This window comes from Nycticebus coucang, chromosome 8, assembly GCF_027406575.1.
Source record: "Nycticebus coucang isolate mNycCou1 chromosome 8, mNycCou1.pri, whole genome shotgun sequence".
Classification (NCBI taxonomy): Eukaryota; Metazoa; Chordata; class Mammalia; order Primates; family Lorisidae; genus Nycticebus; species Nycticebus coucang.
The window spans coordinates 9900132-9915286 of record NC_069787.1 but is presented as its reverse complement, the minus strand read 5'-3'; the positions used below and the strand labels follow the sequence as shown (position 1 = coordinate 9915286).

Genomic DNA, 15155 nt, shown 5'->3' with positions numbered 1-15155 from the left:
GCCTCAGCCTCCAGAGTAGCTGGGACTACAGGCACCCGCCACAACGCCCGGCTATTTTTTGGTGGCAGTTCAGCCGTAGGCCGGGTTTGAACCCGCCACCCTCAGTATATGGGGCCGGCGCCTTACCGACTGAGCCACAGGCGCCGCCCTACATGTTAAATTTTCATCAAACATACTTTCTTCTCCCATTTTAATCTATCCTTTTCTTTAAAGGAACTTTTCAGGAACAGAATAGGAAATTCCTTCTTCCATCCTTCACTGTGTGAAGGCTGGGTGCAGCGTTCTGTCCTTTCTCCAGTTAGCTGGAACAGGCGGTGGGAAACCTGAAGGAGGCCGAATACAGATTGATCTTGTCTATTTCAGTTGCAGACACTCAAATGCCTGACTGAAAAACTCTGCTGTGCTGCAGCGATCTGGTCACTTTGATTTTTAAGCTGTCACTCCTGAGGTATCACAGGCTCTGGCCAGAAGGAAGCAAACTCTGTGCAGGGATGTCTTGCCTGTGGTAGCCACAGCTTCAGGGCTGCACCCTGCGCCAGCCCACAGCCCCTTCTGGTGGCCAGTACCTGGCTCACAGATGTCTTTCTATCCCTAGGACTACGTTGATGCCCCGTTGAGTATCCCTGACTTCTTGACTCACTCTCTGAGCATTGACTGGAGCCAGTATCAGGTAAGGGGCCTGCCTCCAGGAGGGCAAGATAAAGGAGGAGTGTGTCCCTTCCACCAAGGGACACAAGACCCCTGTGGAAATACCTCATGGCTTAGCTGCTGCCCTCAGATGCCATTGGCCATGTGACCTCTCAGAAAAGCCCAGGGAAGGAGAAGCTGCTTATCTGTTTAACTCTTCTCTCATGATTTGCTCTTGGCCCAGAAAATCAAAAGTTTTCTGAACGTGACTCATTCAAAGATTTGCATCCACCAGGGGGTTCTGTTTCCAGAGGACCTCATGGAGTCTGCTTTTCCAGATCTAGGCTTTAGTGACTTTTTCGTTTTTCTTTTTAAATGTGCATTCTGCCAGAGGAAGTCCAGAGCTGCCTGACCTCGTTTGATTATAGAAATGTTAAAATTACTTGCATTGTGTTCTTCCCTGTTTCTGTGCACCGTGGAAGGGGCCCCTCATTTTTACTGGATGGATCCACTGCCAGCAGTCTCACTTGCAACTTCATTCAGACAGAAAAAGTAGTCTTGTTCTTCCCGTGACCTTCCCCATGTCCTGTTCCCTCTGCCTGGCTGCCACATGTCAGCTTCCTTTTGTCTGGCTTACTTGCTGCCCTTCAGGATTTGGCTCTGGTGGCCACGTCAGGAAGACTTTCCTGATCTGCCTCTCCCCATCCCGGCAGGCTGGACGTCTGCATCTACATTCCCATTAACCCCCTGGGCACCACCTATCATGGAATTTTCCACTGAGCCACAGTCACAGATTTAGAGATCTTCCCTGAAACCCAGCAAAATGAGGGCCCCACAGCTTATGCAGTCCCAGCCCAGAAATGGGCACAGAGCTTAGAGGTTGAAAGACCAAGCCAGTGAATACTAGAAGACATCCTGCCTGCCTCCTCATTTCCCCTGTCTTCAGGTGTGGACAATTCCCACCCACCCTTGAGGTCTCTGTTTCCGAGAGAACCTGGTCTTCCTGTGTTAGGCAACTGAGTGTTTGGATGTTGCGTGTAGTCCTGACAGCAGGGAGGTCGGTAGAGGCAAGGTCACATTTATCTTTTTTTATCTTTTATATCCTAATCACAAGATAGATAGATGCTCAACAGCTATTTGAGAGAATGAAGTAGGGTGATATTAAGTGTCCCGCACACAGGTGCAAGAATGGGAATACTTGGGAGCAAGCAGGCCAATTGTTTGTTACAGTCCAGAATCCCAGAGAAGGAATGGGTCTGTAGAGGGCCTATCCCTTGGTCTCAAGTCCCAGACTATGCCTAGACAGATTGAGTGGCTGAAGACTCCGTAGGCTTCCTTCTTAACTTACTGTGTGCAGAGGTCTCTAGTAGGTCCTACCCCAAGCTAGCCTTCTTCTGGCACCATTTTTTCTCCATATGTAGGTACAAACTGGGTGTGATAAACTACTCATCAAATGTGGTGTAATTGTAAGGATTCCACGTACTGGTCCTACCAAGGATATTTTCCTCTTTAGCAAGGGTCCTGTGCATGTGAGAGGGTGCTCTGATAGTAGAGGCCCCAGATGTGAGGTCTGGCTTTCTTGGCCATTCTGTGGCTTTGTGGCATTGAGCAAATGGCTTCTGTTCCCCCTGAAAGTAAAATTGGTGACTCCTCTTTCCTGGTTGTACCAGGTTCAGATATGATCACAATTTGAAAGTGACCCCTGACCTGAAACACCATACAGATTTTAATGGTAGTTATGAAGTAGGCTGCTAGCTGCCTTAACTCAAGGGTGTGAACAGTGATAGACTTTCAGGCATAAAGGCAGCAGGGCTGGAGTGTAGGAGGCAGGCTTCCTCCCATGAGGCTGTCTCTTTGGTGTTTCTCTGCCAGTTTTTCTCACTAGGCCCCCTGGCATTATCTTCCCTGGCCAGACGTGGACGTTACCTTCCTTTCCTTGTCCTGTCTGTAACTCCATTACTTTCTGTCATCTCTCACCAGGTGATCTCATCCATCTCCCACGCCACAAGCCCATAGCCAGGCCTCTCTGACCCACGCCTGCATCACCTTTCACACGTGGCCTTCATACAGCCCTCAGACTCAAGCTGTCTGAAGTAGACTGGGCCGTAGCCCACCATTTACCAGATGCGCAGACCTGAAACTCTGGTGAACTGCAGTCTTCTTGCCTCCATACCTGTGCAGTGGCTGGTTCAGGCTCCATGGTCTCTGCCTCCCATATCCACACCTGGGGCCCCACTGAGGAGAACTAGAAATAGTAAATATAAAGTATCTCAAATAGGTCCTAGCAGATAGCAAGCACTCAAATTATGTAGCGGGATCATCATTGTCACCCCTGCCTTGACACCCACTACTGATTTCCCATTTCCTCAGAGTACAAGTGAAGAGCCCTTAGGTGGCCTACCCAGCTCCACACAGTCTGGCCTTGCCTGTTGTTGTGACTAACTGATCTTCCTCCAGCCACGCTGGCCTCCTTTCAGCTACTTACAAGAAGAGTGCTCTCTCCAGGTTCACACCTTTCTACCTGAAGTGTGTCTTTTGTCCATCTTGTGTATATTATAATTAGTCACCATCTACAAGAACCCTTCGACTCAGCACCTGTAACTCAAGCAGCTAAGGCGCCAGCCACATACACCAGAGCTGGCGGGTTCGAATCCAGCCTGGGCCTGCCAAACAACAATGACGGCTGCAACCAAAAAATAGCCAGGCATTTTGGTGGGCACCTATAGTGCCAGCTACTTGGGAGGCAGAGGCAGGAGAATTGTTTAAGGCCAGGAGCTGGAGGTTGCTGTGAGCTGTGATGCCATGGCACTCTACCCAGGGTGACAGCTTGAGGCTCTGTCTCAAAAAAAAAAAAAAAAAAAAAAACCCTTCCCTGATGTCCCCACAGATCGGATTAAGCTCCCTAGTTACCTGATCCCACAGCATCCTAGCGGTCTCCTTAGTTGCACACCTACAGTGGTTCGCTTTGTCTTTCCGCTCCTATGACTCCATGAGGCCTGAAGCCATGGTGTTCCCTGCTATGTCCCTAGTGCCAGGCCCTCAGGAGCCATACAGTGTGATGTTCCCTGGATGAGTGGGCAGCAGTGCATATGTGTCTTATTGCCCTCCAGGTCACGAGCTGCATTTGTTAGAGGTATGCCCCTTGGTTCTGTTCAAGGCCCCATCCACGAGCCGCATCTCCTCAAGCTGTCCCCTGACCAAGAATAGGCAGTGAGGAACATCCTTTAGGGATGTCCTAGTCCCCAAATCTTAGAGATGCCAAAATGGCTCACTCTAGGAAAAAAGGCAATGACATAATGTCACCTATATAATGACTGGTGGCCATAGAAGACCCTTGGGCTTGGGGAGGATGAGTAGGAGTTTGCCAGCCAGGAGAAAGAATACTCCAGGCATAGCAACATAAGCAGAAGTCCCAGAGACTTTTCTATGAAGCACGTGGTATAAGAAAGTTGGAGGTAAGCCTGGATCTTACCATGCATGTCTCCCAGGTCCTCCTGGCATTCAGCAGTCCCCTGAGACTTTGGTTTCTTATTCTGGTAGCATGCGACTGAGAACATGGATGCTGAGCTGGCAAGACTGGCTTCATCCCTCACCTCAGCTGTGACTTTGAGCCTCTACCAACCCAGCCTCCCCAGCCTGTAGCTCCAACTCCCAGCGCTGGGAACTTGCCACTCCCTCTGATTGTCAGCGTCTTCTTCAGAGAGCCACCATTGTCACTGGTGCTGTACAGCTCTCTGGTCCTTTGTGGGCCCCTGCCTTCCCTTGCCTGTTGCAGCCTTCACAGGGCTTGTGTCTCATGGCCCTTACCTTCCTCTCCTGCTCACAGGAAATCTACTGGCAATGTTATATTTGACATGTTGAGCCAAATGAATTGAGAGACCCCTTGTGTTGCTACTGATAATGACTTTATTAGTGCAGCTCTGCAGCAGCTGTCTCTGGAGCCCCTCAGAGTGGGTCAGAACTCTCTGGGGGCTGTGGGAGGGCCAGGCAAATGAGCCTGTTTTAAATTCCTGGGAAAACCATTTCAATTACAGGTGCCATCTTCCCTCTTCCCCTGGGAAGTGCTCACTTCCTGGCATGCGCCCTTTCTGCACAGCCCCAGAAGACTAATAAGCAATTGTGTCATAAGAACAGAGGCTGCCCCCCATCCCAGGAAAAAGGGCACCACAGAACTAGGTCAGGCCCCTCCAAGCAATTCCAGGTTCTGAGCGGGCTGTTTGTTAGCATCTGGTCTACACTTCTCACTTGGGCTAGAACAGAGACTCCAGTCTCATCATGGCTTTTACTTATTTTCATTTCCTATACTACCTCCTGAGCCTCCTGTTTTAAGATTTTGTCTGCCAAACAGACTCTGTTTATTATTCATCAAAAGACAGTGTGCAGCGAATAGCAATAAAAAGCAAATACAGCGTATGTGACAAGGTTGATATTTTAGTTGGTTTCTGTAGTATAACAGCAGATGATGAGATGAATTTTTCGGCTTGGCCATTTGGAGATGGCCACCGGTTCAGGGCTCTTTGTTTACCTTCACCGACTCCTGAGACAGCCACACAGTGAGCCCTCTGGGCTTAGAGGGCTGCTGTACAGTTGCTTAACATTTGCTGCTAGAGGCTGTGGGTCACCTGGCCTTCTGCATCCCTTTCCCCTCCTCCCCCTCCTGTGAGCTAGATCACACTGACTGGAAGTTCTCTGGGTTGAGAGTGCAGGGGGAGGTGTAAGGACTTTCAGAGCCAGGGGATGACTATCTTGGATTATCTAGGATTTAAGATCTATGCCTGTGACCAGAAGTCTTGTGTGCTCATCCTAGAATAATTCTTGACACTTTATTTTTTAAATACTTTAAATTTCAAGTCTGAATTAATATCTATTCCTAGATTCCTTTTTTCTGTTTTCTTCCACAGAGTTGGGACCTGGTGCAACAAACACAAAACTACCTGAAATTGCTGCTTTCCATACTTAATAGTGATGGTGAGTCTTTCTCCTCTGGAACCCTCAAGCTCATACCTTCTGGATGTTGCCAGTTCGCTACACCCCGACTGTGTATTGGATCATGCACATACATTTTGCTCTATGGGAGAGGAATCTGGGGAGTTCTTAGAATCCTACAGGCTGAGTGGGACTGGTCCGTTGTTAGGTTTATTCCATGTCCTCAAAACCCTAGAAAACAAAAGGTGAGAACTCATTACCACCTGAGCTATATACAGTGTTTTAACATGGGCTCAGCTTTGCACATCAGCATCGTGTGGTGGGCCAAGATGGGCCTCTAAATTCAGAGAGGTAAAACTTGAGGCCAGTCAGTCCTGGTGTTCTTCAGTTCTGGTGCTTGGTCCAGCCAGTTGGCTGCTTTGATTGGACAGGCCTGTATTATGCAGCGTTTCAGAGCAGACTGACTCTTAACTCCATGGTAGCAATTGGATTGTACTTGCTCAAACAAGTGGAAATATAATTGCTTATGTAATTACGAAGGCCAAAGAGCAGTACCAGGTGTCTAATGAACATTATAAAGAATCTTTATTTCTCAAAACCACTATCTAAGCCAGGAGCAGTGGTTCACGCCTGTAATCCCAGCATTCTGGAATCCTGAGGCGGGTGGATTACCTGAGCTCACAGGTTCAAGACCAGCCTGAGCAAGAGCGAGACCCCATCTCTAAAAATAAAAAATAGCCAGGCATTGTTGTGGACGCCTGTAATCCCATCTACTCTGAAAGCTGAGGCAAGAGGATCACTTGAGCCCAAGAGTCTGAGGTTGCTATGAGTTACAACGCCACAGCACTCTACCCAGGGTGACAAAGTGACTCTGTCTCAAAAAACAAACAAAAACAACCACTATCTTAGTTTCATGGCCAGTGGCCATTTCAAGTGTGTCTCCTATGTCTTAGCCACTCCAGGGGAGAGACTACCTTGGTTCTTCAAGGTAAAAGCTCATGTTGATTGGCCCAGCTCGGTAAAAACTCATGTTCATTGGCCCAGCTCAGGTCAAGCCTTGAACTGATCCCTATCCTTGAATTAGTCACTGTGACCAGGGTTGCAAAAAAAAGAAAAAAGTCCCATGCTGGCCCCTGGAGTCAGGCATTAGTTCTCCAGTTGGGACAGTGGTGTCCCTCAAAGGCCGCCTGTGTGTGTAGTGTTGAGTGTTGGAGGAATTAAGGGGGTGGGAAAGGTACTAGTATTTTATGGTGGGTGTTGGCCAGGGATACTAAACATACCACAATCCCTACATCCCTGTGCAGTGAAGAATTGTCCCAATGCCCAAAATACTTGGAGTGCCCCACTGAGAAATTGGGTAGGGACATGTAGTCAGCCCCACTTACATGACCAAGGCAGACAGGAATGTCCAGGCTGGACTCCTTCCCCAGAGGTACACCAAGAAGTATGGCCAGAAGAAAGAAGGTATGCATGAAAGCATGCTTAGACCCTCTTCTGAGACTAAGTTGGAAAACAGCATTGAGGAGCCCCACTAAGAAAGAGGGGAGCCTAGAGGTGATTTGGCCCCACACACAAGGCCAGGGTGGTGGCACTTCTTTGCTCATCAGCTCGTGTCTGGTTCTCTTCTGGGTGTCCTGTCCTGTGCTTCTGGAGTAGATGACAGCGGGCTCCTGGTACACTGTATCTCAGGCTGGGATCGGACCCCTCTCTTCATCTCCCTCCTACGCCTTTCCTTGTGGGCTGTGAGTATGAATGGGCTGGGCCATGGGGTCAGGGAGCAATCAGAGGACCCTACGAAGCTCTGTTCCTTGGATGCGTTAGAATTGTCTCTAAAATGTAGAGAAGATTTGGGATAAGGGACCCAGACACTAAGAGCAGATGTGTGTCACTGAGGCTGGTGGTAGTTCAGCTTTGAGCATGAGGAGAGGATTTTGAGCATGAGGAGGCAGCTTTGATGTTGTCACGTCTCCTGTGGTCTCTTCCAGGATGGGCTTATACACACATCCCTGAAGCCTGCTGAGATTCTTTACCTCACTGTGGCCTATGACTGGTTCCTCTTCGGGTAAGCCTTTCGGGAACATCAGCGTTTGGGGCGGGACCATACCTTGGTAACTGTTTCTGTATGAGTGATGTGGGTCTCATGGGGGTTGAAGGTAAGGATACTCTCACCCCTCGGGAAACTGCTGATCAGGCCCTACCTGACAATGCTTAGATGCTGAAGATAGCATCTACACCTGGTGACCTGGGCCCCTTTGGCCCTCCCGTTTTGGTGCTACTCACTTTGACCTCCTTGCCCTCTTTTCAGGCACATGTTGGTAGATCGGCTAAGCAAAGGAGAGGAGGTGAGTACTGCCCAATGTGTGAGCGCTGCTCAGAGCTGACAACAGGGACAGAGTGGCAGTCTGCTTAGTTCCTACACTTTGGGGGCAGTTCCTTGCCTGGGGCGTGCTGGGATATAGCCGTCTCTCCTGTCCTCAGGCAGCACACCAGGAAAAGCACCAGTGATAGCCCCAGGTGGGCCTCAGGTCCCAGGCAGTGGAGAGACCATGTGCCCACACACCTGCTAGCCGTTACGTGTCTACCTCAGCTGCCTGGGACCTTCTGGTGTCAGTTCCCTTCTTCTCGCGGGCAGCCTTGTTTTCTCTGCTCAGCTCTGGAACCATTTTATAACAAGTCCTTGTCGTGTGCCTTATCCCTCCTCTAACGTGCAGAAGCACTTCCATTCTTTCCTCCCATTACACCCACTCAGCCCCTCTTCACCTCCAGGACCAGGGCAGCAGTCTGGTCTTGAGGCTGCCTCAAGGTCACCTTCCAATCTGGACACTGTTCAGACTTGAACTTAGCTCTAAGTCATAAAGCTGTTGTAACTCCTCCTTCCTCTTTGCATGTGGGCTGCATCCTCTTCCTCCTCCCCACTCTCCACACCCTCATCCTCTTTGGTGCTGGTCACAGTCTTGGTTTGGTATGCTTGCTTCCACGCTCCAGGTCTGGAGTCAGAACTGAGTGTGTTCCCTAGTTGTCCCACTTAACTGCCTTGGTGACCTTGGGTGATACATCTGACCTTGAGTCTCCTGGAGTGTGCTCCCTCACTAAGAGAATGATTCCAGATGCCCAGCATGGAAGTCATCCCACACCCTTAGCTCGCTCTTCTGTCCCACCCCCACCCCCCATCTTCCTGAAGCATCTTTCTCATCTTTCTCACCCTCCTGAGGCTGCTTCCTTCCTGGGCATCTTATCTCGCGCCTCCTCCTTTTGTTCCTCCATCTCAGCTGCTGCTCTCCCCTTCCAAATCTCTTCTTCTGAGCACTTATCGCATCTGCCAGGGCTGCAGAGCTCATAAGCCTGTTCCTCAGAGGCCTCCATGAACTCAGTCAGAGGCGGCAACTTTGCATTGAAAACAGTGCATAAAACCTCTTTGTAGCCTCTCATTCTGGGATTTTGCTGGAGCTCCAGGACATTCTGCCCTCCACACAATTTCCCTCCTCCCCCATGCAGGCCAGACTCTGCCTTCAGAGACTCAGGGCATAAGCTGGAACTGAACTGAGTAGGCTCTAAGTTCAAGCCCTTGACATCTCTCAGCACAAATAAGAGGGTCTCCTCAGCTGCAGGACTGGTCTTCAGGGTGTGAGCTTTTCTCTTAGCCCCATCAGATATTGCAAACACTGATGCTTTAAAAAAACAGACAAGGGCAGCGCCCTTAGCTCAGTCGGCAGGGTGCCGACCACATACGCCAAGGGTGGTGGGTTCGAACCCAGCCCCAGCCAGCTAAAAACAACAATGCAGCTACTCCCAAGTAGCTGTAGTCCCACCTACTTAGGAGGCTGAGACAAGAGAATCACTTAAGCCCAAGAGTTTGAGGTTGCTGTGAGCTGTGACACTACAGCACTCGGCCAGGGTGACAGCTTGAGACTCTGTCTCAAAAAATAAATAAATAAAAGGCTCAGCACCTGTAGCTCAAGCAGCTAAGGCGCCAGCCACATACACCAGAGCTGGTGGGTTCAAATCCAGCCAGGGCCTGCCAAACAACAATGACGGCTGCAACCAAAAAATAGCTGGGCGTTGTGGTGGGCTGTAGTCCCAGCTACTTGGGAGGCTGAGGCAAGAGAATCACTTAAGCCCAAGAGTTGGAGGTTGCTGTAAGCTGTGATGCCACGGCACTTTACCCAGATGACAGCTTGAGGCTCTGTCTCAAAAACAAATAAAATAAAAGTAAAATAAAATACAAAATAAAAAAACAGACAAAAACTTCAGACCTGTTAAACATAACTCTGTTCCCCTCCCTCGCCTTTGAGGTTCACAGAACACATTAGCATATTAAAAACTCAAAAGTCAGGTAGTGCCTGTGGCTCAGTGAGTAGGGCGCCAACCCCAAATACCGAGGGTGGCGGGTTCAAACCCAGCCCCAGCCAAACTAACAACAACAACAAAAAAAAAAAAAAAATAGCTGGGCGTTGTGGTGGGCGCCTGTGGTCCCAGCTACTCTGGAGGCTGAGGCAAGAGAATCACCTAAACCCAAGAGCTGGAGGTTACTGTGAGCTGTGATGTCATGGCACTCTACCGAGGGTGATAAAGTAAGACTCTGTCTCTACAAAAAAAAAAAAACTCAAAAGTCTGTGGTGAAGACACCTATTTACATTTATGTAACCCTGCATTTTCATAGTGGACCTGGGTAACCCCCTCCTTTTTTTGAGGAACCCTTCTGGGGCTCTTTAGGTGCCATGTGGGTACTTCTCCTAGGGAGGGGATCCTTGACCACACCTTTGGGAATCACTGAGGAGTTTGTTTACAAACCTCAGCTGCTGAAGCCCCAGGTAAACTTCATGGAGGCCACTGGACTAGGGCTAGAAGGAAGAAAATTTACTCCCAGGGGTGCAGCAGAAGGTCAGGAGCCTCCCGCCTTAACCCCTTTAAACTTAAGATCTGACCGTCATAGCTCCTGAGAAAGGCAGGCCCTGGGCCAGACGTTGCCTACCTCCAGTCCCATTTCTGAACCACTGTTTCTGGGCACCCCCTCCCAAAATGTGACCCCTTTCCCTTCCATTGTGTTCCTGCTTTGTCCATTAAGCTCCCTGCCCCCAAACCATCCCTTTCCCAACTGTCCCTTCTTAGAAGACCAGGGGAGAGAAGGTGGTATTCACTTTATCCTTTTTTTTTTTTTTTTTTTTTTTAAGACAGAGTCTTGCTGTGTCACCCTCAGTAGAGTGCTATGGCGTCATAGCTCACAGCAACCTCAAACTCTTGGGCTTAAGTGATTCTCTTGCCTCAGCCTCCTAAATAACTGGGACTGCAGGTGCCCGCTACAACGCCCTGCTATGTTTTGTTGCAGTTGTCATTGTTTAGCTGGCCCTGGCTGGGTTCAAACCCGCCAACCTTGGTGTATGTGGCTGATGCTGTAACCACTGTACTACGGGCACCAAGAAGCCCCTTTTTAATAGCTTAAGAACACATATTGAACTTGAAGATGGTTTGAAAAATCACTGGCCTAACCTCTTAAATTCCTAGAAACATATCCCTTTCTTCTTTGCCCCTGCCCTGGTGCATCTACCCAGGCCTCCACCACCCACAACACTTACAGATGTGAACACACACAGCAGTGCTGCTGTCCAGCATAGGGACTGACCAGAGCTCTGGCTGCCCTCTCCAGGGGTTCTGCTGTCTTTTCATTGTGTACTGCATTTTGGTTTCTCCTTCAGATTTTCTTCTTCTGCTTCAATTTTTTGAAGCATATCACCTCTGAGGAGTTCTCTGCTCTGAAAATCCAGAGGTAAGCAGAGTCCTCCAGCTCTTGTGCTTTAAGAAGGGCTGCTTGCTCCACAGCAGAGGCTTGCCGCCCCTTTCCAGCCCTGCTTCCCTGCGTGCTGGCAGGCTGACTCCCCTCTCCCTGCCTTCCCTCTGAGGCCAGGGTGGGGGTCCCTGGTGAAGAAAGGTCGTCTGTGTTGGGGTCAGCCTCAGGTCACATTAGTAGAAAGACTTTGGGATGGATGAGTGGCCTCTGATGACTAAGGCCACAGGGTATGTAGCTGCAGGGAGAAGCCAGCTCAAGGATAGGAGGACTCCCAGCTCCCCATGCCTTTAAGCTGATTGTTGCCTTCCTTGGACTACTGCAGAAGGCATGTCTGCATACTGTAGGTCTGCTTCCAGCCTGGGAATACAGGAGTTTGGCTGGTAATAGCCTTAGGACCCCTGTGAGAGTTAATATCTTCTCTGAGTTCATTCATTTTGCTAATCCAAGCTCTGAGCATGTTGGGCCAGACTTGAACTCTCAGGACATAAACTGATAAGAAGGCAGGCTTTGCTGGCCTTGGAAATCTGTACCTGAATATCAGACACACCCAGGTGGGGCAGATCCCAGAAGGGGACCTGGCATTTTATGATACTCTTTAGGTAGGACCTATCTCCATGAGTTGCCAATGAGTTGGAGCTGCTTTCCAGGACAGAAGGGATTGGGGGAACAGTGAGACCCCAGCTAGGTCTGGGATTCACCACTCTTAAGTTTTGTTTATAGGAGGAAGAGTTTGCCAGCCCGGGATGCAGGATTCACCCTAGAAGATATCTGCATGCTGAGTGAGTACTGAACCCTAGCAGATTTCCTTTCCTTGGTACTTTCTTAGTACAGATCACATAGAAACCGTTCCAGAAGCTTCTTTTTCCAGCCTTATGGTGTGGAAGAGATAGGGGGCTAGTAGTGAGAGAAATTAACATGCTGACCAGTGATGCTACCTTCTTTCAGGACGAAAGGACCGTGGCAGCACTACCAGCCTTGGCAGTGATTTCTCCCTAGTCATGGAGAGCTCCCCAGGAGCCACTGGAAGCTTCACCTATGAGGCTGTGGAGCTGGTCTCGGCAGGAGCACAGACACAGGCGGCTTGGTGAGGGGCCAGGCTGGGACCACAGTCACATACAGCTCTGGCCCAGAGCTGTCAGCACCAGGGAGCCAAGCTGGAGCCCCAAGAACAAAGGAGGCCCCAACAGAAGGCCCGAGAGCACAACTCCATGCTCCTGCTGTCTCCCCAGGGCCTGAGAGGCCAGCCATCTGGTTGGTGAAGGGCACAGCCTGTGGTGGCCCAGGAGCATAAAGGGCTGGGGCTCCCTATGGGATGAAGGAGCACTGTGCAGACAGTGGGGGAAGCCGGTATTCACCCTTACACGGTTTCCTGGGAGGTAGGGGGCCTGTTTGGAAAAAGAAAACAGGTGAGTGTAAGGTAACTGGGAATTAGGAACTTGTATGAGGGTCAACTTTTTCTTCTTTTTTCTTTTTTGAGACTGAGTCTCTCATTCTGTTGCCCAGGCTAGAGTGTTATGGCCTTAGCCTAGCTCACAGCAACCTCAAACCCCTAGGTTCAAGCAGTCCTGCCTTAGCCTCCCAAGTAGCTAGGACTATCAGCTCCCACCATAACATCTAGCTAATTTTTCTATTTTTAGCAGAGACATAGTCTCTCTTTGCTTAGGCTGGTCTCAAACTCCTGAGGTCAAGGGATCCTCTTGCCTCAGCCTCCCAGAGTGCTAGGATTATGGGTGTGAGCCACTGTGCCTGGCCAAGAATCACTTTCTAATATGTACTTTGAGGCCAGTAGGCCAGTATAGTTTGGATGCCATAAATACCCAGCCCTTGCCCATGGCCTGAGTGAGTACTAAGTGTATGCCCACTCCATGTGGCATTTTCCCAGTGGAAGTGAACTGGAATTTAGTAAAGGTGGACAGAGGGCTTGCCTGGAGTGGCCTCTGAGCTGACAGCCCTACTCTTTGTGCTGCAGGAGAAAGAGTCACTCATCCTCTCCACAGTGTGTGCTCTGGAACCGGCCACAACCCTCAGAGGACCGCCTGCCTTCCCACCAGGGGCTGGTTGAAGCCAAATCTTCCAGCTCTTCATCCTCAAACCATTCTGACTTTTTCAGAATGGGTAGCAGTCCCTTGGAGGTCCCCAAACCCAGGTGAGGAGCCCCAAAACCCTTGCTATAGAAGCGTTTAGCTCTACCCCTTAACAAGCTTGGAGGGTGGGATTCTAGCACCTGACCTAGTGTCGGGGTAGTATTCCTTGGCCTGTGTCCAGGTAGGCAGTGTACCTAGGATACCAGAAATGAACATGCTTGCAGGCCCACTATTTGGAGGATGGGTTAGTGTTTCGGAACAAAGCAGGGACTGGTTTGTATAGTGGCTTGAGACCCTTCCTTCCTGGAGCCCTGGGAAAATCTAGGGGAATTCAGAAAGTCAGAAAGTGTAGTGGTTACACGATGGGTAGGGAGTCTAGGGTGCTTCCACTTGTCACATCCCAGCCCCGTCGATCTCACATTGTGATTGAAGAGGCATATCTGGATTCTGAATCCCTTCTGGCTCTCAGAGTTCATGTCTGAGTTGACGGGAGAACATAAAACAGCAAGGTAGACTAGATTTGTGTGGCTGGGGCAAACATTGGATGACCACACCTCCAAAAGAGGCAGCTCAGCTAGGACAGATGTGCAAGAAGCATGGCATGGTGTTCTCTAGAGGAGGCTAAAGCTGTACATTAGGGCTCGGCACCTGTGGCTCAAGCAGCTAAGGTGCCAGTCACATATACCAGAGCTGCCAGGTTCGAGTCCAACCCGGGCCTGCCAAACAACAATGATGGCTGCAACCAAAAAATAGCTGGATGTTGTGGTGGGCACCTATAGTCCCAGCTACTTGGGAGGCTGAGGCAAGAGAATCACTTAAGCCCAGGAGTTGGAGGTTGCTATGAGCTGTGATGCCATGGCACTCTAACCAGGGTGACAGCTTGAGGCTCTGTCTCCAAAAAAAAAAAAAAATTCCAGGGAGAAAGGGAAATTTAGAAGAATAGGCATAACCTTTATAGAGTCCATCCCAGATTCAAGCCTAGCACTGCCACCTGATGTCCACATGACTTTGGGGCTCAGTTTCCTCCCTGGTAACAGGCCTGTTACAAGGAAAAACCTTTTTAAACTTCTGAAACCTCCCCTCATCATCATCCTCTGGTTTTTCTCTGGGCAAAGCAGACAGTGGAGGAAGATGGGGCAGAGCATCCTCTGCCTGTAGACAGAGCAGATAAGCTGTGGATGTGTAGGAGCTCCAGACTGCACTGTCCAGAGGGGTCCCGGCACTTAACCTCTCCTGAGCCCTTCAACTCAGCACTCTGTCTTTGAGTGCCAGAGCTGAGTCTATTAACCCAAGACCACAGGCCCTCTGGTCCATGGGAGGTTTGGTGGATACAGCTAGGCAAAGATGGTGCCAGGCAGACAAGCCCATGTGTCTGTGCTTATTCCCATTTTCTGGGTGGAGCTGGTGTGCATGCCCGCTGCCCTGTCACCCTTGTCTATACCTGGTGGTCTCAAGGGCTGCAGTAACACTGCGTGACCCCCACTCTCTGGGCTGCCGCTCTTGCTCATGGTCCCCACCTCCTTTTCTGCCTGCTCAGAGTTGTTGGACAACTAGGAAGGAAATCAGAAGATTCCTCTCATCCTCTGGGTCTGTCCAGACTGAAGGGAGTTACTTTGCTGAGGCAGCACTCCACCCTTTCACACACCCTAGCTTTTTGTCATCCCCTTCTGCCTTCCACAGGACCCCACTTTCCAGTCTTGTAATAGTTTTTCTCAACTTCACAGCGAATTTCT

General features: G+C 50.0%; 1 protein-coding gene across 4 annotated transcripts in view; it reads left to right on the top strand.

The window, feature by feature from the left end:
• The window catches only part of MTMR14 (myotubularin related protein 14), a 57742-nt gene that overhangs the window by 30977 nt on the left and 11610 nt on the right, over positions 1-15155 (top strand). For all 4 annotated transcript variants that reach the window (XR_008381558.1, XM_053598770.1, XM_053598771.1 and 1 more), the window contains exons 9-17: positions 596-670; positions 5529-5595; positions 7210-7295; positions 7539-7615; positions 7859-7895; positions 11247-11317; positions 12059-12117; positions 12284-12422; positions 13308-13484. Coding sequence is in view for 3 of the 4 variants with exons in the window: in XM_053598770.1 (XP_053454745.1) it covers positions 596-670; positions 5529-5595; positions 7210-7295; positions 7539-7615; positions 7859-7895; positions 11247-11317; positions 12059-12117; positions 12284-12422; positions 13308-13484 (788 nt within the window). In the remaining variant the exon portion in view is untranslated. The remainder of the gene's footprint in view (positions 1-595; positions 671-5528; positions 5596-7209; positions 7296-7538; positions 7616-7858; positions 7896-11246; positions 11318-12058; positions 12118-12283; positions 12423-13307; positions 13485-15155) is intronic.